The following is a 25,121-nucleotide window of genomic DNA, read 5'->3' as shown; positions in this document are numbered from 1 at the left end:
AAGTGTACCTATCATCTTGCCTGCGTGTCAGGATACCTTTCAAAATGCCGACAGGTCCGTAGTCCACTCCTAACATGACCCGTCTAGGGAAATGGCAGAAGCTCCATAGACTGCATTGTAATACACTTACAGTGCAGTCTATGGAGCTTACAGCAGTTAACATGACCGGCCTACGCTTTTAAAAGCGTATCCTGCAACGCGGGCAAGATGATAGGTACACTTTAATGTGCATTGGGAAAAGCAATACTAAAAATAAGAGATTGCATTGTACAGCACAAATCATCAATTAGATGTCAGAGTTTATTGTTACCTATACCGTTTCATCTCCATTCACATAAACATTAGATCTCACAGTTGCACTTTCAAATTATCGAAGAGGTAAAACTGCCTTGGAGTGTTGGTGATATCAGTTGTTATGGAAATTTGAAGCCTTTTGCCACAGCTTAGCACTATACTATGTAACCCATTCGCTGCCTCCATACTCTGTTACATTAATTTAAATGATTGTACTAGTATCTAGTCACATGATCTTGTTTTGTTTATGTCCATCACTAGGGTTATGGGACTAGTGACGTCACTGTTTGGCGCCAAATGATGTAATTTAAATATGCCCTTGACCATTGATTCAAAAGCTGTTGAAAAAGAGCGATGTAGGTTGGAATGCGCGCAGCATTATGTGTATGCAATAAACTTCACAGAGAACAAAGGACAGTGAGTTCCTGGATTCATTCACTATTGCTTCAACACAATGGACATACATTTGTGCTGACAACTTTACATACCCTGGCAGAATTTTTGGTTTTTCTGGAGAATATGAATGATAACAGAAAAACTTTTTTTAAGCTAATTTTTTTAAAAATCTTTCTTTAAGTTTTTTCATTCTTTACATCCCAAAATCACATTAAAATGCACCCCCCCCCCCAAAACAAACAAACAAACAAAAAAAAACAGCCGACAGAAAAATATGTTCAGGGAGATATTCAAATAAAGAAGACCTTCAGTTGGTCTACGATTCATCCACCGCCTTACTAATTACTTATTAATATTTTTTCCGCTCATGGTTAGTGGTTGGGTGAAGCCATTTATTGATAAAATACTGAATTTTCTCTTTTTAAATCATAACCAAAAACATCCATATGACCCTGATCAAAAGTTTACATACCCCAGTTCTTAATACCATGTATTGCCCCCTCTAACATAAGTGGCCGCTTGAAGTCTATTTTGGTAGTTGTGGATGACGCTCTTTATTTTCTCAGATGGTAAAGCTGCCCATTCTTCTTGGCAAAAAGCCTTGAGTTTCTGTAAATTTCTGGGCTGTCTTGCATGAACTGCGCACTTGAGATTTTCCCAGAGTGGTTCAATGATATTGAGGTCAGGAGACTGAAATGGCCACTCCAGAACCTTCACTTTGTTCTGCTGTAGCCAATAACAGGTCTACTTGGCATGGTGTTTTAGATTGTTGTCATGCTGGAACGTCCCAGTACGTCTCATGTGCAGCTTCCGGGCTAATGAGTGCAAATTTGCTTCTAGTATTTTCTGACAACATGCTGCATTCATCTTTCCTCAAACTTTGACCAAGTTTCCTGTGCATTTGTAGCTCACACATAACCAAAACATCAGCGATCCACCCCCGTGCTTTACAGTAGGAATGGTTATCCTTTCGTCATAGGCCTTGTCAGCAAAAAGTTTGGTTTTGGTATCACTCCAAAATACTTTGTTCCGGAAGTTTGAGGCTTTTCTCTGTGGTGTTTAATGTATTATAGGTGAGATACTTTGTGGCTTTCTTTTGGCAACTGGACCATGCAGCCCATTTTTCTTTAACCTCTTAAGGACATAGGACGTACCGGTACGTCCTATGTCCTCACTTGCACTTCAAAGCGGGGCCGCGCGGCGGCCCCGCTTTGAAGTCCCGCGATCCCGGGTGCCGCGTGTAGCCCGGGACCGCCGCTATTAGCGGGCACGGTCTGATCGCCGTGCTCGCTAATTAGCTAATCGGAGGCAGCTGTCAAAGTTGACAGCTGCCTCCGATTACCGGAGGCAACGTTTCCCTGGTGTCTAGTGGGGGAGATCGCTCCTCCGGGACCTTGTCCCGGAGGAGCGATCTCCGTTACTGATGCCGGCCGGGGACGCGTCCAAGATGGCGCCGTCCTCGGCTCGGCACTCGTTAGTTTTGGGCTGCAGCAGCCGAAAGCAAACGAGTGCCGAGCTCATGGATCTCTGCAGCATATCTATGCTGCAGAGATCTCAATGAGAGATCCAAGTGTATATACTAGAAGTCCCCCAGGGGGGCTTCTAGTATATGTGTAAAAAAAAAAAAAAAAGTGTTGTTAATAGTAAAAAGCCCCCTCCCCTAATAAAAGTCTGAATCACCCCCCTTTTCCCAGGTTTTAAATAAAAGTAAACAAATAAATAAATAAATAAACATGTTTGCTATCGCCGCGTGCGTAATCGCCCGAACTATTAATTAATCACATTCCTGATCTCGTACGGTAAACGGCGTCAGCGCAAAAAAATCCCAAAGTGCAAAATTGCGCATTTTTGGTCGCATCAAATCCAGAAAAAATTTAATAAAAAGCGATCAAAAAGACGTATATGGGCAATCAAGGTACCGATAGAAAGATCAAATCATGGTGCAAAAAATGACACCTCGCACAGCCCCATAGACCAAAGGATAAAAGCGCTATAAGCCTGGGAATGGAGCGATTTTAAGGAACGTATATTGGTTAACAACGGTTTGAATTTTTTACAGGCCATCAGATACAATATAAGTTATACATGTTATATATCGTTTTAATCGTAACGACTTGAGGAACATGCATAACAAGTCAGTTTTACCCCAGGGTGAATGGCGTAAAAACACATTTCCCCCAAATAAAAGAAATGCGTTTTTTTTTTCAATTTCACCACACTTCGAATTTTTTTCTGGTTTCGCAGTGTACTTTATGCAAAAATTCAGCCTGTAATTGCAAAGTACAATTAGTGACGCAAAAAATAAGGGGTCATGTGGGTTTCTAGGTGGAAAAATGCAAGTGCTATGACCTTTTAAACACAAGGAGGAAAAACCGAAAACGTAAAAACGAAAATGGGCCATGTCCTTAAAGGGTTAAAGGAGAAGTTCGTCGAAAATTTTTATTAAAGTATTGTACTGCCCCCCAAAAGTTATAAAAATGACTAATATACAGTTATTATGGGAAATGCTTATAAAAAGCTTTTTTTCCCTGCACTTACTACTACATCAAGACTTCACTTCCTGGATAAAATGGTGATGTCACAACCCGACTCCCAGAGCTGTGCAGGCTGTGGCTGCTGGAGAGGATGATGGCAGGGGGACACTGAGGGACACAGGGCACTGGAGGGACACTGAGCACCCCCCTGCCATCATCCTCTCCAGTAGCCACAGCCCGCACAGCTCTGGGAGTCGGGTCGTGACATCACCACTTTAATAAAAAATTTTGCCGGACTTTTCCTTTAACCCCTTAACGACATTGGGCGTACATTTACGTCCCTGTTGCCTGGGCTTTAACGCAACACGACGTTAATGTACGCCCGCGGTTTCCCCGTTCACACACAGCGATCGGGGAAGATGGCCTGCTATAAATCATAGCAGGTCATCTTAGGTTCTCGGCACGGGGGTGATTAACACCCCCCGTGCTGACGATCGCCGCTATTGGCTGATCAATTCAGATCAGCCAATAGCGGCGATCTGCAACTTTCCGGGTCATCGGTTACCCGATGACCCAGAAAAAATGGCGGTCGGTGCTGTCCGAGGACGGCACCGACCGCCATTACTGTAAAAAGTAATGGTGGTCACGGTGCCACTGGCACCTAATCCCCCCAAATAAATTAATAATTGTCCCTTTTCCCCAGCTAAATAGGTATGGCCGCCATTCCCATTAGAGGATGCCATGTTGCAATTACAAAGCCTCTGTGCGGCCAGGACAGTAGAAACCCCCCACAAGTGACCCCATTCTGGAAACTACACCCCATAAGGAATCTAACAAGGGGGGCATCGGGGATATGGCCCCCTGGTGACGGGCACATTTGTGCCGTGAAAATGAAAAAAATTTTTTTTAAAATTTTCACTCCACATGTTCTACATATGTGCCCGTCACCAGTGGGGTCCATATCCTCACTGCACCCCTTGTTAGATTCCTTATGGGGTGTAGTTTCCAGAATGGGGTCATTTGTGGCGGGTTTCTACTGTCATGGTAGCACAGGAGCTTTGTAATTGCGACATGGCCTCCATCCTCCATTCCCGCCTCTAAATGGCGCTCTGTCCCTTTGGTGGCTTGCCCTGTGCCCATATGGCACATTATGTCCACATGTCGGGTATTTTCGTACTTAGGGGAAATTACCCTACACGTTTTGCATTTATTTTCTTTTTTTAACCCCTTGTGGAAATGGAAAAAATCAAAGCTAGACCAACATTTAGTGTAATTTTTTTGTTAATTTTTACTCTAAATCATTGATCTTGTCTTGATTTTTTCATTTTCACAAGGGGTTAAAAGATAAAAAAAAAACACTAAATGTGTAGAGCAATTTCCCCTGAGTACGGAAATACCCCACATGTGGACATAAAGCGCCATGCGGGTGCAGGGTAAGCCTCCAAAGGGAAGGAGCGCCATTTGGCTTTTGGAGGCTGGATTTGGCTGGAATGGATTTCGAGGGGCCATGTTGCACTCAAAAGGCCCCTGTGTTGCCAAGAAAGTTGAAACCCCACACAAGTGACCCCATTATGGAAACTACACCCCTCAGGGAATGTAACAAGGGGTGTAGTGAGCATATGGACCCCACTGGTGACGGGCACAAATGTGGAACGATGTGGCGTGAAAATGAAATATTACATTTTTTACACTATAATGTTGGTCTAGCCTTGAATTTATCATTTTCAGAAGGGGTTAAAAGAGAAAAAAAAATGTGTAGAGCAATTTCCCCCGAGTCCGTAAATACCCCACATGTGGACATAAAGCACAAGGGAAGGAGCGCCATTTGGATTTTGGAGGTTGGATTTGGCTAGAATGTAAAACACTGTAAACCCCCCACAAGAGACCCCATTCTAGAAACTACACCCCTCAAGGAATCTAACAAGGGGTGCAGTGAGGATATGGACCTTTTGATGACGGGCACATTTGTGCCATGAAAGTGAAAAAATGAAAATTTTCACTTTCACGTCACGTTATTCCACATTTGTGCCTGTCACCAGTGGGGTCCATATGCTCACTGCCCCCCTTGTTAGATTACTTGAGGGGTGTAGTTTCCAGAATGTCACTTGTGGGGGGTGTCCAGTGTTTTGGCAGCACAAGGGCTTTGTAAATGCGACATGGCCCTTAAAATCCATTCCTGTGAAATCCAGCTTCCAAAAGCCAATTGGCGCTCCTTCCCTTTGGAGGCTCGTGCTGCGCCCGTTTGGCACTTTATGTCCACATGTGGGGTATTTCTGTACTCGGGAGAAACTGCGCTACACATTTTGTGTTTTTTTTTTCCTTTTATCCCTTTGTGAAAATGAAAAATTGAAGGCTAGAACGTTTTAGTGTAAAAAATAATTTTTTCTTTTTTCACGCCATATTGTTCGGAAAATCTGCGAAGCACCTGTGGGGTCTAAATGCTCACCGCACCCCTTGTTACATTCCTTGAGGGGTGTAGTTTTCTAAATGGTGTCACTTTAGGGGTGTTTTTTATGTTTTGGCACCTAGAGCCTCTGCCAACCTGAAGTGGTACAGTCAAAAATGACCAGGTATAACAGAGGCGTTGAAATTCACTAGGCGCTCCTTTGTATCTGAGGCTTGTGGTTGTGTCAAATAGCGCAATAGGGCCACATATGGGGTATTTCTATAAACTGCAGAAACGGGGCAATAATTATTGGGGTGCATTTCTCTGGTAATAGGTTTATAATTATGAAAAATATTGGATTACAATAAAATCTCTGCACAGAAAATTAAAATTTTCTAATTTCTTACACACTTAGCTTTTATCTGTGACTCCCCTAAAGGGTTAAAACACTTCCTGGATGTGCTTTTGCAGAGTGTGGGGGGGGTGCAGTTTCTGAAATGGGGTGCTTTAACCTAAACAGGTCCCTAAAAATATCTGATTTTTAAATTTTACAGAAAATTTGCCGCTTATGTTTTAAGCTTCCTATTGTCTAAAAAAAATGAGAGAAAGTTTAATAAATGTTGCAAATATAAAGTAGACATGTTGCTAATGCTATTTAATATATAATTTATGTGGCATAACCATTTTCTGTATAAGCAAAAAATGCATTTTTTCACAATTTTTCACGTTATTTTGTTTTTTTTTCATAAAAATTTATTATAAGTATCGACTCCAATTTACCAGAAATGTAAAGTACAATATGTCACGAGAAAACAATCTCAGAATCAGCCAGATAGGTAAAAGCATCCCAAAGTTATTAATGAATAAAGTGACACTGGTCAAATTCATAAAATTTGTCTCTGTCCTTAAGGCCATTTCAGGCTCTGTCCTGAGGCCCCCTTCACACGTCCGGAAAAACCACCCGGATTTCCTATCAGGAAATCCAGACGGATTTCCGGACGCATAGACTTTCATTGGACACGGACACCCTTCCGGAATTTTCCGGAAGGGTGTCCGTTCCGGAAAATAGGACCGGATTTTTTAGAACCGGTCCTATTTTCGTCCGGAAATCCGGGCCGGACGCCCCCATAGGAGTCTATGGGAGCGCCCGGGCCCCGGACGCTTTCCTGATGCACATCAGGAAAGCGTCCGGAGCTCCACTCACCTACCGCCTCTGCCCCGGCCTCCTGCTGCCTCTTCGTCCTTGTCTGCAGGTACCCCCGGCGGCCACTCGCGGCGCCCCCGCACCCCCCCCCCCCCCGCGGCACCCCCGCACCCCCCCCCCCCCCCGCGGCCACTCGCGGCACCCCCGCACCCCCCGGCGGCCACTCGCGGCACTCACTAACTAACGGTGATCTGGCAGCAGGAGGAGGCTGTGTTACACCGGCTCCCCCTGCTGCCTCTGCCCGGAGGGGAGCCGAGCTCCCCCTTGGAAAGTTAACCCCATTGGCACCAAGGTCCGTGGGACCGCAATGTCTATGGGGCATCCCGAGGGAGATCCGCTCCCTCTCAACCCCCCATCCCCCCCCCCCGGAGCCGTGCAAGCAACCCAGACGCTGCCCAGAGCATCTGGGCTGCTATGGTATAACGATCAGGCCCCTGCACTGAAGCAGGGGTCTGATCGTTTGAATGAGCTGTCAGCTGTAACCAAAATTAAAATTTTTTGTTAATCCCACCCCCTAAAAAATATAGAAAAAAATCTATCTAAACGTTACCCAATAGGTGTACCACTAAAAACATTAGCTTATGCCGCAAAAAAGCCCTCACATAACTCCATTGGCGAAAAAATAAAAATATTACTGCTCTTATAATATGCAGGACACAAACAGTATTTATAGTATAAATGGCATAAACTATAGCAAAAGCTATATAAAATGGATATCACTGTAATCGTACCGACCTGACGAATAATGATATGTCATATGTAACATATAGTGAATGGCGTACCCAAAAAATGATGAAAAACAGCTGCTAAATTGTGTTTTTAATTCGTGCCAAAAAAATTTTAAAATGAGAATTTTGAATATAAAGAAATGTAAATTTTTCTAATTTTTGCGCAAATATTGTGTTTTTTAAACTACTACGTGTATCAATTTAAGTATACCACAAATATAAAGAGGAATATATCACAAACAATCACAGAATAACCACTATAATTTAAAACATCACTGAGTTATCACTACATAAAGAGAGACAGGTCAGATTTAAAAAATAGGCTGTGGGCATTAAGGCCAAACAGGCTGCAGATGCAAGGGGTTAATGTTAATGATTATTAATAACAGCTGTTGTTTTGCCACGACAACTTTTTTTTGTCCTTAATTTTACATAGTGGGAAGATAGCCTTAAGATGTGACTTTAGCAAAAATGGCAACTAATGTTAATACCTGTCTCTATTTATAGACAGATGTTTCAACATTGATACAAAACTTTAACTACTACTTTATAAAACAATAAAGGAAATCTAATTTTTAAAATGTGTGTAAAACAATTTTAAAGTGATTAGTGTAAGGAACAAAACACATTGGAAGAGGTAACTGATAAAGCAAATAAATAGTTAAATAAGCACGAGCATTAGTCATAATGGAGCTGGTCCTGCACCAGTGACTTGGAACCTGAGTGAGTGGGGCTGATGGGTTTGTTTGGGAGGGGGTGATGAGACAGCCATGGGATAAGCTTACATTTATTAGAACATCCTCAGGTCACATTACCATGCTCTGACCTGCATTGTAGCAGAGGGACATCATTGACAAGACAACACAAGAAGTCTTTGCTACTTCAGACACTATAATATTGGGGTACGTATATGAGTAAAATTAAGTTGACAATGCTAAATGTATTTGAATCCACTGATCTTGATTTGTACTATTTTTTCCTATACAACATTAGTTTTATAAAGCGTTTGCCAAGTGAGGGGAAAAAAAGATGGAAGAGCATACAGAAAGAAAAACAGCCATGATTGCTGCCAAGGAGACTGGTAAGTAGTAGTATTACTATTCGTTTCACCTCAGTGAGAATGGGAATTATTTGTTATTCATTAAAAAGTAATGAAAATAGTGGCAAAGTAGTTTTTATGACAGGTGATTTAGTATGTTATCACTTCTTATAAACTCTTTCCATGGGCTATGTTCACACAACGTTTTTTCGTGTCCCTCATTTTCAGTTTAAAAAAACGTCTATTATTTTGCAGTCTCCATTCTTTGTAGGTGGGAAAACTTGCAAAATTGGAAGCGTATCACATACTGATTATTTTCCCCATTTGTATGTCATCTTTTTGCACTGATACCCCCTTTGACATCTTACTAATGTATTTTAACTGAACTTTGTCTTCACATTGAATTCTTCTTGTATTTCTGATTCTTCCACATCTATAGGTCCTGGTCCTGGACGGTACAACCTGCCCCCTACAGTAGGGTTTGTAGGCCACGATTATACTAAACACTCCAGTCCTGCGTATTCTTTCCATGGTCGGACAAGTCACTCTGGTGAGCATGATGTTTAAGTTACCTCTGCAGTGCAAGAACCCATTTGAAACAACAAAGGAATTGACATAGGATCTACCCACCTTTTACATATTTTATCTCTTTTACCCTATCACTTTACTGTCTGTATTCTAATACGTTATTATCTTCCCTTTTTCCCCCATTTTTTTCTTCTGTTTATATTTATTGTTGACTTTGTCTCTTTAGCTTATTCTAGTGATTGTAGTCCAGGACCTCGATACTATGTAGAGCCAAGCCTAACACGTTATGGCCGGAGTGCTGGACCTTCCTACTCTATGCTGGCAAGAGGCAAATCAGCAGGTAAGGTGCACACATAACTAATGCTATGAACCAACTGCACAGGATCTTGCTATGCACCAAATGGCAGGGGGAGACTGAGGGACACAGGGCACTGAGCATCCCTCTGCCATCATCCTCTGCAGCAGCCACAGCCCACACAGCTCTGGGAGTCAGGTTGTGACATCACCATGTTATCCAGGAAGTGAATGCAGTAGTAAATGCAGTAGTTAGCACTTTATGTGCATTTCCTGTAATAAGTGTATATTGGGGATTTGTATAACTTTTGGGGGGCAATATAATACTTTAATAAAATTTTTTGCCAGACTTCTCCTTTAACCCCTTAGTGACCGCCGATACGGCTTTTTACGGCGGTCACTAAGGGTCCTTATTCTGCTGCCATCAGCTTTTTTACGGCGATGGCAGAGAATAAGGCTGCGGGGCCGGGACGGCCCCCACCCCACCCCCCCGGCTACCGGAGGTAGCTGAGGGGTTGGGGCAGTGTGTGGGGTCCGTCCCGGCCCCCCCCCTAACCGACGATCGCCGCTATTAACGTTATAGCGGCGGCCGTCGGTAAAGGGGATTACCGATGCTGCCGCCGCCTTTCATCTCCCCCCGCCGTGAATCTACGGCGGGGGGAGATGAAAAAAGTGTCCCCCAGACCTCAGATCAGCCCCCCCTAGTAGGGCGATCACTAACCCCCTCCCCCGGCGGCCATCATTTCCAAGATGGCCGCCGCCATCGCTGTGAACCGACTAATGTCGGTTCACAGCGATGGAAAAGTTAAAATGAATGAAAGCCCCATGCTCTCCGCCACCGGAGGTAGCGGAGAGCATGGGGCAGTCATCGGGGACCTCCCTGTTGGGTCCCGGTACAAGCGATCAGCGGTATATACTATATACCGCTGATCGCTTGTACCATGTGCTCCTGGCACTTTTTATCCCCTGTCACCATGAATGATTGGTGACAGGGGATAAAAAGTGATGTCCCCCCACCCCCCAAGTCGCCCCCCACCCCCCCTGTCACCCCCGTCCCCCAGTCACCCCCCCTTCCTCATATACTCACCTGATCCTGGAGCTCCTTCCTCCTCGACGTCCTGGCTGGTTATGAAGCGCGCATGCGCTTCACAACCAGCCAACTCTGAAAATTTAAAGTGACATAGACCAATTTGGTCTCTGTCACTGAACTATGATTACTGAGATAGAAAATATCACAGTAATCATAGTAATACAGTGAAAATGAATATGTAAAGTACAAAAAGTGACAAACATACAAAAAAATAAAACACACACTTTTTATTATAGTAATAATTGCAGTTTACTCCCAAATTACCCCTAACCCCTCCCCAGATTACCCGTAACCACCGCACGTTGCCCGTTACCACCGCACGTTGCCCGTTACCACCGCACGTTGCCCGTAACGACCGCACGTTGCCCGTAACCACCGCAAATTGCCAGTGACCCCCTCCCGATTGCCCGTAACCACCCCAAATTACATGTACCCACCCCAGATTACTTATAAGCACTTCAGTTTATCAGTAACAATCCCAGATTGTCTGTAACCCTTCCAGGTTGCACATAACCCCCCCAGGTTCCCCGTAATTATGCCAGATTACATGTAACCCCCCCAGATTGCACGTAACCACCGCACGATGCCTCTGACCACGCCACGATGCCTCTGACCACGCCACGATGCCTCTGACCACGCCACAATGCCTCTGACCACCGCACGTCGCCTCTGACCACCACACGTCGCCTCTGACCACCACACGTCGCCTCTGACCACCACACGTCGCCTCTGACCACGCCACGGCGCCTCTGACCACCCCAAATTGCCAATGACCCCCTCCAGATTGTGGTGCCCATGCCAGATTACAGGTATCCACCCCAGATTGCCTATAAGAACTTCAGTTTATCCGTAACCACCCCACATTGCCCGTAACCACCCCACGTTGCCTGTAACCACCCCAGATTGTCAGTAAGCACTGCAGGTTGCCCGTAACCACCCCACGTTGCCCGTATCCACCCCAGATTGTCTGTAAGCACTGCAGGTTGCCCGTAACCACCCCACGTTGCCCGTAACCACCCCAGATTGTCTGTAAGCACTGCAGGTTGCCCGTAACCACCCCACGTTGCCCGTATCCACCCCAGATTGTCTGTAAGCACTGCAGGTTGCCCGTAACCACCCCACATTTCCCGTAACCATCCCAGATTGTCTGTAAGCACAGCAGGTTACCCGTAACCAGCCCACGTTGCCTGTAACCAGCCCACGTTGCCTGTAACCACCCCACGTTGCCGTAACCACAGCAGGTTGCCCGTGACCACCACACGTTGCCCATAACCACCCCACGTTGCCCGTAACCACCCCACGTTGCCTGTAACCACCCCAGGTTGCCGTAACCACAGCAGGTTGCCCGTGACCACCCCATGTTGTCCGTAACCACCTCAGGTTGCCCATAACCACCCCTGGTTGCCCGTAACCACCCCACATTACCTGTAATCTTATTTTTTTTATTTTATTTTAGTAACTGCGCTATTCTAATAACTATTACTAGCTGCGGTTTTGCTCCTGTAAATTGGCGCTCCTTCCCTTCTGAGCCCTGTTGTGTGCCCATACAGTGGTTTATGCCCACATATGAGGTACCGTTGTACTCAGGAGAACCTGCGTTACAGATTTTGGGGTACATTTTCTCTCCTGTTCCTCGTCAAATTGAGAAATTTCAAACTAAACCAACATATTATTGGAAAAATTCGAGTTTTTCATTTTTACTGGCCAATTTTGAATACTTTCCTCTAATACCTGTGGGGTAAAAATGGTCACCACACCCCAAGATGAATTCTTTGAGGGGTGCACTTTCCAAAATGGGGTGACTTTTGGGGGGAATCTATTCTGCTGACACTACAGGGGCTCTGCAAACGCACCTGGCGCCCAGAAACTTCTTCAGAAAAATCTGCACTGAAAATGCTAATTGGCACTCCTTCCCTTCTGAGCCCGGCTGTGTGCCCATGCAGTGGTTTATGCCCACATATGGGGTACCGTTCTACTCAGGAGAACCTGCTTTACATATATTGGGGTGACATTTCTCTCCTGTTCCTCGTGAAATTGAGAAATTTCAAACTAAAGGAACATATTATTGGAAATAATCGAGTTTTTCATTTTTACTGTTTACTTTTGAATACTTTCCTCAAATACCTGTGGGGTCAAAATGCTCACCACACACCAAGATGAATACTTTGAGGGGTGCACTTTCCAAAATGGAGTGACTTATGGCGAGATTTTACTCCGCTGGCACTACAGGGGCACTGCAAACGCACCTGTCGCTCGGAAACTTCTTCAGCAAAATCTGCATTGAAAAAGCTAATTGGCGCTCCTTCCCTTCTGAGCCCTCCTGTGTGCCCATACAGTGGTTTACGCCCACATATGGGGTACCATTGTACTCAGGAGAACCTGCGTTACAAATTTTCGGGTAATTTTTTCCTCTTGTTCCTCGTGAAATTGAGAAATTTCAAACTAAACGAACATATTATTGGAAGAATTCGAGTTTTTCATTTTTACTGTCTTCTTTTGAATACTTTCCTGTAATACCTGTGGGGTCAAAATGGTCACCACACACCAAGATGAATTCTTTGAGGGGTGCACTTTCCAAAATGGGGTGACTTATGGGGTTTTTTCTCTCTGCTGACACTACAGGGGCACTGCAAACGCACCTGGCGCTCAGAAACTTCTTCAGCAAAATTTGCATTGGAAAAGCTAATTGGCGCTCCCTTCCTTCTGAGCCCTGCTGTGTGCCCATACAGTGGTTTACGCCCACATATGGGGTACCGTTGTACTCAAGAGAACCTGCATTACAAATTTTGGGGTGCTTTTTGTCTCATATTCCTTTTGAAAATGAGAAACTTTAATCTAAACGTATATATTATTGGAAAATTTAAATTTTCCATTTTTTTACTGCCTAATTGTGAATACTTTCCTCCAGCCCCTGTAGGGTTAAAATGCTCATTATACCCCTAGATTAATTCTTTAAGGTGTGTAGTTTCCAAAATGGGGTCACTTATGGGGGTTTTCAGGATACCAGACTTCTAAATCCATTTAAAAAATGAACTGGTCCCTAAAAAAAATCAGTTTCACGAAAATGTGATAATTTGCTGATAAATTTCTAAGCCCCATAACACCCTAAAAAAGTAAAATATGTTTACCAAATTATGCCAGAATAAAGAAGACATATTGGTAATGTGACTTAGTAACTAATTTATGTGCTACGACTTTCTTTTTTTAGAAGCAGAGAGTTTCAAAGTTCATAAAATGCAAATTTTTTAAATTTTTCATGATATTTTGATGTTTTTCACAAAAAACACTCAAAGTAGTGACCAAATTTTGCCACTAACATAAAGTGCCATATGTCACGAAAAAACAATCTCAGAATCGCTAGCATACGTTAAAGCATCACTGAGCTATAAGAGCATAAAGTGAGACAGGTCAGATTTTGAAAAATTAGCCTGGTCATTAAGGCCCAAACTAGCTGCAGCACGAAGGGGTTAATACAGGTTCCGGGGTCCCTTACAAACATACTGAATTGATAACTTGCACTAAAATAAACAAAAAAGCGCTACAGTAAATAGTTGTACCCTTTTATTCTTAATAATAAAAAAGAAGAAACATTTATTGCAAAATGCATTAAATGTATTTAATCAGAATGGCCACAAGAGAGCAGTATGATAGCACTGTAATATCCATATTCAACTCAAACGCTTATGCTGATGTACAAGGGCAACAACAACAGGTCAGCATACTTGTATGGTAATCAACAATAAAAAGCTGTAGCTCCCAATCAAAATTGACAGTCCAGCACCCTAATGAACAATTTGTTTCAGACTTGGCCACAGATACTGGGGTAAGCAAACAGTATTCTTTGACTTATTGACCATCCAATTTGAGTAACAAATCTTATTTTTAGACCTTTCCAAACAATGTCAGATGCTGTCTAAGGCCATGTTCACACAACGTATATTTTTGTAAAAGTAATTTTTGTGATTAATACGAAAATATACGTTATTTTGCTGTCTATAGAATCTCGGCCGGAGTGTACACACAGAGTATACGCTCCGACCGGGATCTCAAGCGGCGCAGTAGAAATATGACATGTCAGGTTTCTGCGTCCGCTATTCATTGAATAGTGGCCGCAAAAAACCCTGTCAGTGCACACAGTGGAGCGAGCGGCTCTAGCCACATGCTCCATAGTGTGCAGTAGGGAGTTCTGATACGAGCGCGCACTGATGCACCCGCATCAGAACTCAGCGGCACAAAAGATCATCCGGCCGGTACTGCAGTTGATGATCTTTTCTGAGACCGGACGTTCCGTTACCCAGTCGGGTCATGGAACGGCCAGTCTCATACCAAATGTGAACATAGCCTAAAATAGGAAACTCTGATCATGTGACCCTCCCATCTGAAAGGTTACCGTAGAACCAGGTACTGGAGCCACAATATAAAAAATATACACCTTATATATACATAGTGAAAGTAAATATAGCTAGGTTACATAACAAAAGATTGCAAAATAGAGTAAATCTATCAAAACATTACTATGCAAGTATGAAAGTGTCACTGTCGTTATAACTTTCAAAATGTAAATCAACAGTAGATGTGAAATGAAGCGTTTGTAATATACATTCATTATTTTTTTGTTGTTGTTATCATGCTGTAAAACAAAGCTGTACTTACCAGAAATCCAGGTCCAGTCTCCTGAAGGCAGATTTTCTTTGTCCATCAGTCACATGCCTTCTCTATGTGAGAGCTCAGATGGCCTGGCATACTCAGGACTTTCTGATTTCTGACAGTTTCCTGTTTTTTGAGAAAAAAAGAGTCAGAAAACAGGAAGTGCCGTGTTTTCCATGATAACTAAAAAGAAATAATGAATGTATGTTGCAAACTTGCTTTATATCACATCTACTGTTGATTTAGATTTTGAAAGTTTTAGCAACCGTGACACTTTAAGTCATAGCACTTATTAGGGGCCTTGGGTTGTCTTGTATCTAGCAGGAAGTTTCCTTTGTAAATCCCTACCTGTTATTGCTGGGATAACCTTCGCAATACCCATAACTCTTAAATGTGATGAATCAACACCACTGGAGTCATGGATCCGCTGTACCACCACTAGCGATGGCGTAAGCCACACCAGGGAGCAGAGTCTAAGGGGCCAATGGTCTTCACCAGTGCTCACCGCAAGGCGGGATTGACTTACTGCAGCAGGTGATCCCCTGGTTGCTACCCCTGGCTTGACTTGCTAGTGGTGGCGGGCGAGGTGCAGCTGGAGACAGGTAGGTAGGCAAGCAGGCTAAGACACAGCAGGATTCATGGCTAGAACTTAGATAGCAGTCACAGGAACCAGGAACGGCTGGAACCATGGGCAGAAATCACGGGAGAGCTGGGACCACACACTTATGGGAAGCATGCAGAGGCTCCAACAGGGAGTGATGGAACAGGTGCAGGAGAAGCCAGCACAAGCACACCTTAGAAGGTGGGGACTTGCGCCAGAGAAGCGGACAGGAGCGGGACCAAGAAAGGCACCCAAGGGGGCCGAAGAGATGGTGGTGTCAGGCCCTTGCATGTGGGCTCCAACATGTGCAGCAGAAGAAAAGCACAGGGAGCAGGTGCAGCCTGGAGAATGGAACGCCGCCACGGCTGTAACAGTTATTTCCTAAAGTGTCTGGATAATGCTGAAACATTTAGTCATATCAGCCACATGTCATTGTGGTGCATCCCATAAACTGTTTTCTACATAACATATAGTACACGCTCCCACATACAAAATTGTCATGTCATGTTTTATGTATGTTTGATATCTTAAATTATATTGTGGCTTTCACATGGGGAGGTCACATGATCAGTCTTCACATAATCAGTGCTCCTATTTTAGAAAGCATCAGACATTGTTCAGACAGGTCTGTGATTAAGAGTTGTTACTCGAAATGCATCAGACCATGCTAATTTCTGTGACTCCTGGGATGTATGCGGAATTTTTGGAACTGCTGGTGGTAGTGGATCCACTGGACTACTGCAAGCGATGGTGTAAGCCACACTGGGGGGCATAACATAGGGGACTGTTGGTCTTCACCAGAACCCTTGACAAGGCAGGATGGACTTGCTGCGGCGGGCAACCACCAGGTCGCAACCCCTTGCATGATCAGCTTGCGAAGGCGGCTGAGGTGTAGTGTATCACAGAATCGTAGGGTGAACTAGTAGTCTGGGACAGGCAGGCAGGGTAGGTGACAGACAGAGTCAGGAATGAGGTAAAAAGTCAGATACACGCAATGGACAACAACAGGCTACGGAATGCTTTGTAGGCAAAAGGCACTAAAGATTTCACATGGTAAACAGGAGTGGGTTGGAAATAAATAGGGTCAGCGGCCGGCAAAACCAATTAACAGTGCACTGGCCCTTAAAATTTCACAAAGCTCAGGCATGCGTGTCCTGGGTGGCAGGGACATGCATGCCAGCCAGCAAAGGACATTTAAGGGCCCTATTCCACGGGATGATTATCGTTCACATAATCGTTAACAATAAACGATCCAAACGACCGCTATTGCGAAAGACCTGAAATCGTTCACCCATTTACATCGGCAATTAGCGGGCACGGTCCGATCGCCGTGCCCGCTAATCAAGTCTTCAGATGCAGCTGTCAAAGTTGACAGCTGCATCTGAAGACTTACTGCAGCCGGTTCCCTGGTGTCTAGTGGGGAGATCGCCCCCCCGTGACATTGTCACGGTGGAGCGATCTCCGTGTCTGGTGCCGGCCGGGTCTGCGCCGTAATGGCGCTGATTCCGGCTCGGCATTCTGTTGCTTTTGTCTTCAGCAGCCAAAAGCAATAGAACACTGATCTCATCGATCTATGCTGTATAACTTTACAGCATAGATCTCATAGAGAGACCAGGGGGGCTTCTAGTATATGAGTAAAAAAAAAAAAGTGTTAATAAAAAGCCCCCTCCCTTAATAAAAGTTTGAATCACCCCCCTTTTCCCATTTTATAAAAATAAATAAACATGTTTGATATCGCCGCGTGACTAATTGCAGAAAATATTAATTTATCACATTCCAGATTTCGTACGGTAAACGTTGTAAGCACAAAAAAATCCCAAAGTGCAAAATTGCGCATTTTTGGTCGCATCAAATCCAGAAAATTGTAATAAAAATCGATCAAAAAGTCGCATATGCGCCATCTAGGTACCGATAGAAAGAACACATCATGGCGCAAAAAATGACATCTCAGACAGCCCCATAGACCAAAGGATAAAAGCGCTATAAGCATGGGAATAGAGTAATTTTAAGGAACATATATTTGTTAATAATGGTTTGAATTTTTTACAAGCTATCACATAAAATAAGTTATACATGTTACATATCGTTGTAATCGTACCGACTTGAGGAACATATAACAGTTTTCCCATAGGACACACGGCGTGAAAACTAACCCCCCCCTCCTCCCTAAAGAAAAAATTGCGTGTTTTTTTCAATTTCGTCGCGCATATAATTTTTTTCTGGTTTCGCAGCATATTTGCCATTGCAAAGTACAATTAGTGACGCAAAAAATAAGGGCTCATTTGGGTTTCTAGATGTAAAAATGCAAGTGCTATGGCCTTTTAAGCACAAGGAGGAAAAAACGAAAATTAGCCCGGTCCAGAAAGGGTTAAACGATCAACGATTTCTCGTTCGGTCACTAATCGTTAACCGTTATTCAACAAAAAGATTATTGTTTAAATTCAAACGACTTATGATAATCAGAACGATAATCGTCCCGTGTAATCAGCAGACTGCCACTATCTTTTATGGGCTGCCCGGACAATCTAGCGATCACCCGAGCAGCCCCCTACAGCTCCCCGGGCCCGCCGGCTCTTACGTGCTCACTGCCAATGTGTATAATAGCGCTGGTAGCGATCGGGGAAAGAGGAGCAAGCAAGCGCTGACCTGTCTGCCCTGACTTTCTCTGAATCGCCTAGTGTAATAGGGGCTAAAGGGTACTGATTTACAATGTGTCTACTGTTTTTACTTACTATATTTATTTTAGGCTTAGAGAAATTCTTAGATAAAAAATAACATTAACCCCTAAGTGGCCAATACACCACTTTACTGTGGTCACTAAGGGGTCTTATTCTTACCAATATGCCTTTTTATGGCAGGTGATGCGTGTCCCCCACTTCGGAATTGCGGGAGCAGGGCAGACAGTGACAGCTGGGTTCCCACTGTAACTACTTGGAGCAGAGAAACCTCTATACGAACTATGCATGTTTGGTATCGCCATGTTCGCAACGATCCAAGCTATAAAATAATAATATTTTACAGTGTGGTGAAAGGATTTAAAAAAAAAAAAATTGCATATATATTGATGATTACATTATATTAATTGTATTAATAAAAACTATACATTTTTTTTTTTTAAAATTAGACTACATGTAGCTCTGTCAGAAAGATAAGAAAGCTATGAATTTCAAAATGTGGCAACAGTTTTTGTTGTTTTCTCTTTAAAAAAATTGTAGTAGTAAAACCAATTCAGTATCACTGTAATCATGGTGAATACATTTATATTGTTATTTTTACACCACACTGAATAGTGTAAATTTAATATGCAAAAAAATAAATAGTCTTTTACTTCCTATACCCCCCACATTTAAAGGGGTAGTCTAGTGCTAAGCAGAAATGGTGCAGTTATATATTGAACATCAATACACAGTAACTTTGGTGCTTTTTTTTTTCATCTAGTGCAGAAGTAATCCTCTAGTCTAAGGTTAATGCTTTTTTACATATATAAAATTGTTATCTAACATTACCTATACCCTTTCCCTTCATCCACATCTTCTACACTCTCTTCGTCAATAGACATGTCTTCTTTTCAATCATACTGTATAATTATGTGACTGTACTGCAAGTTCCTAGTTGTGTGGAGCCATAATACAACAGCCAATCCGATCTCATATGGAGAGGAAAGGGAAGCATCTACTGTGCTTGTTGTCTAGGGACACACTTTCTATATAACCAGTCATGCATAGAATAGGGATTGTTGTTTGATGCATGAAAGGTCTGAGCTATTTTTTAAAAGTCTTGCTGTGATCAGCACTGCTAGAGGTTAAAGCGACTCTGTACCCACAATCTGACCCCCCCCAAACCGCTTGTATCTTCAGATATCTGCTTTTAATCCAAGATCTGTCCTGCAGTCCATTTGGCAGATGATGCAGTTATTGTGCTAAAAATTTATGCCCTACAGGAGTGGCCTGGATTGTGTATGCATTAGGCTGGCACAACCTCTCTGTCCCTCCTCCCCACCCTCCTCATCATTAGGAATGCTCCAGGCAGATTGCCTCCTATTCCCCACCTGTTTAGCCCCGCACATGGGCTGGATCGTTAAGGCACAAGTGCAATGTTCACCATGGAGAAAATGTTCCAGTGGCATTCCTAATGATGAAGGGGGTGGGGAGGAGGGGGTGGTGCAAAGTTAGGGCACAGATACTCCCGTAGGGCACAGGGTTGTAAGATTAAAAGTTGTTTTTTGGACAATAACTGTATCACCTGCTGAATGGACCGCAGGACAGATCTTGGATTAAAAGCAGCTATCTGAAGGTACAAGTGGTTTGGGGGGGGGGGGGGGGGGGGGGAAGGCGTCACATTGTGGGTACAGACTTGCTTTAAAGGTGTTTGGTTTTAAGGTCTAAGCACCCAAAGTTTGCAGAAATATTTTTTCAGCTTTATAGAATCTATTTTTCCACTAGAGGGAGCCAGTGCTTATCAGCACTTTGTCAACTCTTTGGTGCACATATCAATGCAGAGAGGTATACACAATATTAAAATAACTATGCTAAATTAAAAATGTTTATGTCTCTATTAACACATATCTGAGCTTTATGCTGTTCACTTATTCCTAAACCAATATGCTTCAAATTATTATATTTATCAACTTGCAACAGAAGTAGAGTACCAGCCAAAAGGTTGGACACACATTTACATTTAGTTTGTGTTTTTGATATTTTTCTTTTACTACATTGTAGATTCATATTAAGGAACACACATGGAATTCATTAGAAAAGAAAAAATGTGTTTAAATTTATTAGGCTGTCTCATAGTAAGATACTCTATGTTGCCATTTTTACAGATTAGCAAAAATTATGGATTACGGATGCATTACGGATGTATTTTTTGTGAATTGTGGGCCAAGGTTGCTGATGATTGCGTACATAATATACGGTCCATGTAGTCATCGGTAATGGTTTTTTGTTAACATGATTGCCCTGTGAGATGTTATCGTGGAGATGTTATCGTGTGCAGAGTTAGTATTGGTATACTGTTCCATACAGTGTGTTGCCCTATTCAACTACTGTTGTAATCCAAATTATGGCAAGAATCCCTCATATAAAAAAAGAGAAATAACAGTTGATCCTTACTCTAAGATATGAAGGTCAGCCAATCTGGAAAATTGAAAGACCTTTAAAGGTATCTTCAAGTGCAGTCATTAATAAAACATGAAATGCTATCATAAAATGTCTTTGAGAGGTGCAGAAAAGGTGAGCAGGTGGTCTCTACATGTGCTGTTTACACCATGACACCGGACACTGGTGTCCCCTATGACAGTGGGGGACATTGGAGACACCGCCACAGGACACTGGGGAATTGCGGTAACATGTTTATGTTATCCAACATGGCGGCAGTATAAAAAAAATATCCTAATGCCAGATATCCCCTTTAATAATCACTTTTGTTTGGTTTGGTATTTTTTTTATTAAAGAATTAAAAGTTACGTTTTGACTCCCTTTGGCAGTGATAATATTTGGGAGAAGCTAAGGTATCTGTTGGCAGTGACAAAATAAAATCACCCCATTATTGATTGAAAATGGAGGAATTTCCCCAAAAAGTTGCATAGCTTTTCCATCTCAAAACAAATATTAGCATATCCAACGTGAAATAAATGTGTGGATGCTTGCCTGCTATGACGGAAATGCAAAAGCCAAACAAAAAAAGATAAGTTTTCATATCTATCTATATCTCTTCCTCTCTCTAGCTTACTTTGTTGTTGTGTCTTGCTTACAATTGGAAACATTGCCTTTTTATACTAAGTTTGTGACCATTGCTGTGTCTTTTATAGATAGTAAATATATGGCTCCAGGTCCTGGAGTTTATAGACCTGAGAAGTGCCTAATTCCAACACATCGGAGACCACCATCCTACTCCATGGGCTCCAGAACACAGTACAGATCAGTAGACCAGGTACCAGCTCCAAACACATATTCCCTGCCTCCAGTAATGGGTCCCCGTGTTCCTTTGAAAGGATCTGCTCCTGCTTTCAGTCTCTCTGGCAGAACACACCGTGGCGGGCATTCTGAAGATTTGGCTTATACCCCTGGTCCAGCTTACTACAACCGTACAGATAACAACAACTACATGAGAAGAGGTCCAGCTTACTCTATACTTGGGAGGCACCAAGCTTCAAAAGCAGATTCTGTCATACCAGGTCCTGGTGCTCATAGTCCAGAGAAAGTAACAAACCACAAACGCAAAGCACCTGCATACTCAATGGGTATTCGACACTCTGAATATACCACCCCTCTCATAATAGAAGTACCCAACTGAACTTTAACTAAAAAGTGGATATAAAAAGTCTGAATTATAAATTATGAAGGTATATTACATTAAACATTTTCCATCTTTAAATTGTATACAGTGAAACCTGTTTGAGACAACCACCAAGAAATGCACAATGACAGTCTTTTATGTTTAGTGCTCTCACGGAAAAAAAGTACATACAATGTTGGTTAAAGTGTTTAAAGGAGTTATGCCAGGATTATATTTGATCATCTGATGTTCTTAGTATCTGGTATGTAGGGACCTCCACTGATTACAAGAATATTGGTCTCTGAATTCCACATCAGAAGAATCTTTAGGGGTATGAAAGTAAGTTAATGGAGCAGCAGCAGTGCTTAAAAATTATTATTTTAAAATCTAAATTATCAGTATGTGATATAAAGCAAGTTTGCAATTTATACTCATTTTTTTAGTTATGATGGTGAACACAGCACTTCCTGTTTTCTGACTTTTTTTTCTCAAAAAACAGGAAACAGTCAGAAAGCAGGAAGTCCTGTGTATCCCATGCCATCTGAGCGCTCACAGAGAGAAGGCAGTCATGTGATTGATGGACACACTGTGCTGGCCGGAATTCCTGTGTCTGTTTTTTTCAACCAGCACAAGTCAGAAAATCTGCCTTAGGGTGCCTTCACACCTACCGTATCGCAGCAGAAAATCCGCTGATTTAACTAAATGAATGAACACAGCATTAAATACTCACTGTCAAATCCGCTGCGGATCCGCAGCAGATTTGTAAGTGCGGATTTGATGCTGTGTTCATTCATTTAGTTAAATCTGCTGCGGATCGGCAGCGGATTTTCTGCTGCGATACGGTAGGTGTGAAGGCACCCTTAAGGAGAATGGACCTGGATTTCTTGTAAGTTTAGCTTTGTTTTACAGCATAATGAATGAATTAAATAATGAATGTAAGTTTCAAACTTGCTTTATATCACTGTTGTTTTAGATTTTGAAAGTTATAACGACCATGACACTTAATCTACTGTTCCATTCACTTGGGGAGGAAAGTGACCCTCATTCTCAAGTTTGTGCAGGTTGAAGTGGGCAAAATCCCAATGATGACCTCTCCTGTGGTAAGTAAAATATACCGTGCACATGCAAATCTATTTTCTTTGAAGTTTAGTGCTGCTGATGGACAGCTGATCCATGTACAGGGCAAAACATACCAAGAAAGGGAACTCTGTCTTTACTAAATAGGTTATAAATAATCTTGGGATATTCCCTTTAACGATTTAAGCAAATTTGCACTGCACCAATAACCACAAGACGATGAAAGATTCCAAAAAACATCAATGGCGCAGGTTGTATTGTATATAGTACTGTGTTTCCTGCAATTGGCAATCGTTGTCCTGTCCTTTACCTAGGCTTGTAATTTAAGGGCATCATGTAAGTTTAATGACTAAACTCTATTCGTATTTACTTCTATCTGTGGCCATCCAGCATACCAAAGACTTGTAATGCATGATTGAAGTTTTAGGTACAGCTGGAGAACCACAGGATGAAAAACACTGCCAATATGCCTAACATGGCTTCCCTCTCCACACATCCAGGCATAGTTTCCCCTCTCAATCTATAAAACATGGCTAACATGTTTTTCTCAAAGTAGAATAGTCTTCTGGGAGGGATTTCACTGTATTAACATTTAGGCAATGTTCGCACACAGTATTTTCACTTCGTATTTTGCAACCAAAACCAGGAGTCGATTGAAAACACAGGGTATGTCCACACACTGTTGAAATGTAGTGGATGGTCGCCATTTAATGGCAAATAATGGCTGTTTTTAAAAAGAAAACTGATGTTGTTTGGAAATAACGGCCATTATTTGCCATTAAATAAAGGCCATTCTCTCCATTTCAAAAGTGTGTGAGCATAGATTTTCTGTGTTTTCAATCCACTCCTGGTTTTGGTTGAAAATAAATACTGAGCACTGTGTGTAAACATAGCTTTAAAGAAAAACTTGGATGCTCTTATTCCAGCAGTGTTTTTACTTTCTTGTTACACCTGACAACCGCCCCCCTCTCCACATACACTTCCTACAGGAACTTTATTGCAAATCTGGGTGTAACTACTTTAGGTGTGAATCATGTTCAGTGGTTCGGGATTATGAAGATCCAACCCACACAAACTTAAGGCCCCATTATATAAAGCGATAATCAGCTGTATTTGGATGATTATCTGCCATTACGGACGCTAATTGCTTTGTGTAATAAAAGCCAACGATGAGCTGGCATGAACGATGTCGGCTGATCGTTATCTTTCATTGTCTTTCAACATGCATCGCAATGACTCTGATCCCGACTCGCCAATACATTGCTCTGGGCTGCAGCAGCCAGAAGCAATGTATCACTGATCTAATGGATCAGTCCTGTGTATATACACAGCATTGATCTCTATGAGAGATCAATGCTGTGTATATACAAGTCCCCTTCCCTAATAAAAGTCTAAATCGTCCCCCTTTTCCCATTTTATAAATATAAATAAATAAACAAACAAACACGTTTGGTATCGCCGCGTGCGTAATCGCTCAAACTATTAAATTATCACATTCCTGATCTCGCATGGTAAATGGTGTAAGCGCCAAGAAATTCCAAAAAAGTGCAAAATTGCGCATTTTTGGACACATCAAATCCAGAAAAATTGTAATAAAAAGTGATCAAAAAGTCGCATATACGCTGAAAAGGTTAGAAGGTTAGAAGACTCTGGCTTTCTGAGGTGATGAGTGCAGTAATAAATATAGGAGGGGGTCAGTGGGGTTGATCAGTGAACTGAGAGCGGTAGTCTAGCCCACAATGCACCAAACCGCCTAACTTACAAATTGATTTATGCTGGTTTCACACATGGCAGTTTTTTTGGGAAAACTACAACTACACTTTTTAAGCCAATACCATGAGTGGATCTCGCAGGTAGGAGACATAGTAGTGCTTCCTTTATTTTACCCATTACTTTGAATCCACTTTTGGTTTGGGCTCAAAAACTGCAATGGCAGGTTTCCAAAAACCTGTGTACATGTGTAAAATCAGCATAAAGCAAGACATTTTCAAAAACATAATTCTTCTAACTAGTTTCCCTTAAAGCTATAAAATTCTCCAATTTGTGAATGCAGCTGTGTTTTCAAGGGAACGTGTTATTAGAAAATG

The 25,121-nt window shown here is 42.5% G+C and overlaps 2 protein-coding genes across 6 annotated transcripts in view; one reads left to right on the top strand and one right to left on the bottom strand.

Annotated features, from left to right (window-relative positions):
* Window positions 1–25,121, bottom strand: part of LOC138785906 (hippocampus abundant transcript 1 protein-like) — a 131,690-nt gene that overhangs the window by 50,299 nt on the left and 56,270 nt on the right. The gene's annotated exons all lie outside the window — the stretch shown is intronic.
* CIMAP1D (CIMAP1 family member D) overlaps window positions 1–25,121 on the top strand; it is a 32,593-nt gene that overhangs the window by 6,786 nt on the left and 686 nt on the right. For 4 of the 5 annotated variants that reach the window (XR_011362165.1, XR_011362166.1, XR_011362167.1 and 1 more), the window contains exons 3-7: window positions 8,476–8,563; window positions 8,961–9,071; window positions 9,276–9,389; window positions 21,491–22,024; window positions 22,931–23,057. Coding sequence is in view for 1 of the 5 variants with exons in the window: in XM_069962374.1 (XP_069818475.1) it covers window positions 8,512–8,563; window positions 8,961–9,071; window positions 9,276–9,389; window positions 21,491–21,975 (762 nt within the window). In the remaining 4 variants the exon portion in view is untranslated. The remainder of the gene's footprint in view (window positions 1–8,475; window positions 8,564–8,960; window positions 9,072–9,275; window positions 9,390–21,490; window positions 22,025–22,930; window positions 23,058–25,121) is intronic. The other variant, XM_069962374.1, reaches the window with a different exon arrangement.

This window comes from Dendropsophus ebraccatus, chromosome 3 (assembly GCF_027789765.1).
Source record: "Dendropsophus ebraccatus isolate aDenEbr1 chromosome 3, aDenEbr1.pat, whole genome shotgun sequence".
NCBI lineage: Eukaryota > Metazoa > Chordata > Amphibia > Anura > Hylidae > Dendropsophus > Dendropsophus ebraccatus.
Note: the sequence above shows the minus strand (reverse complement) of the source record. Positions and strands in the feature narration are given on the sequence as shown.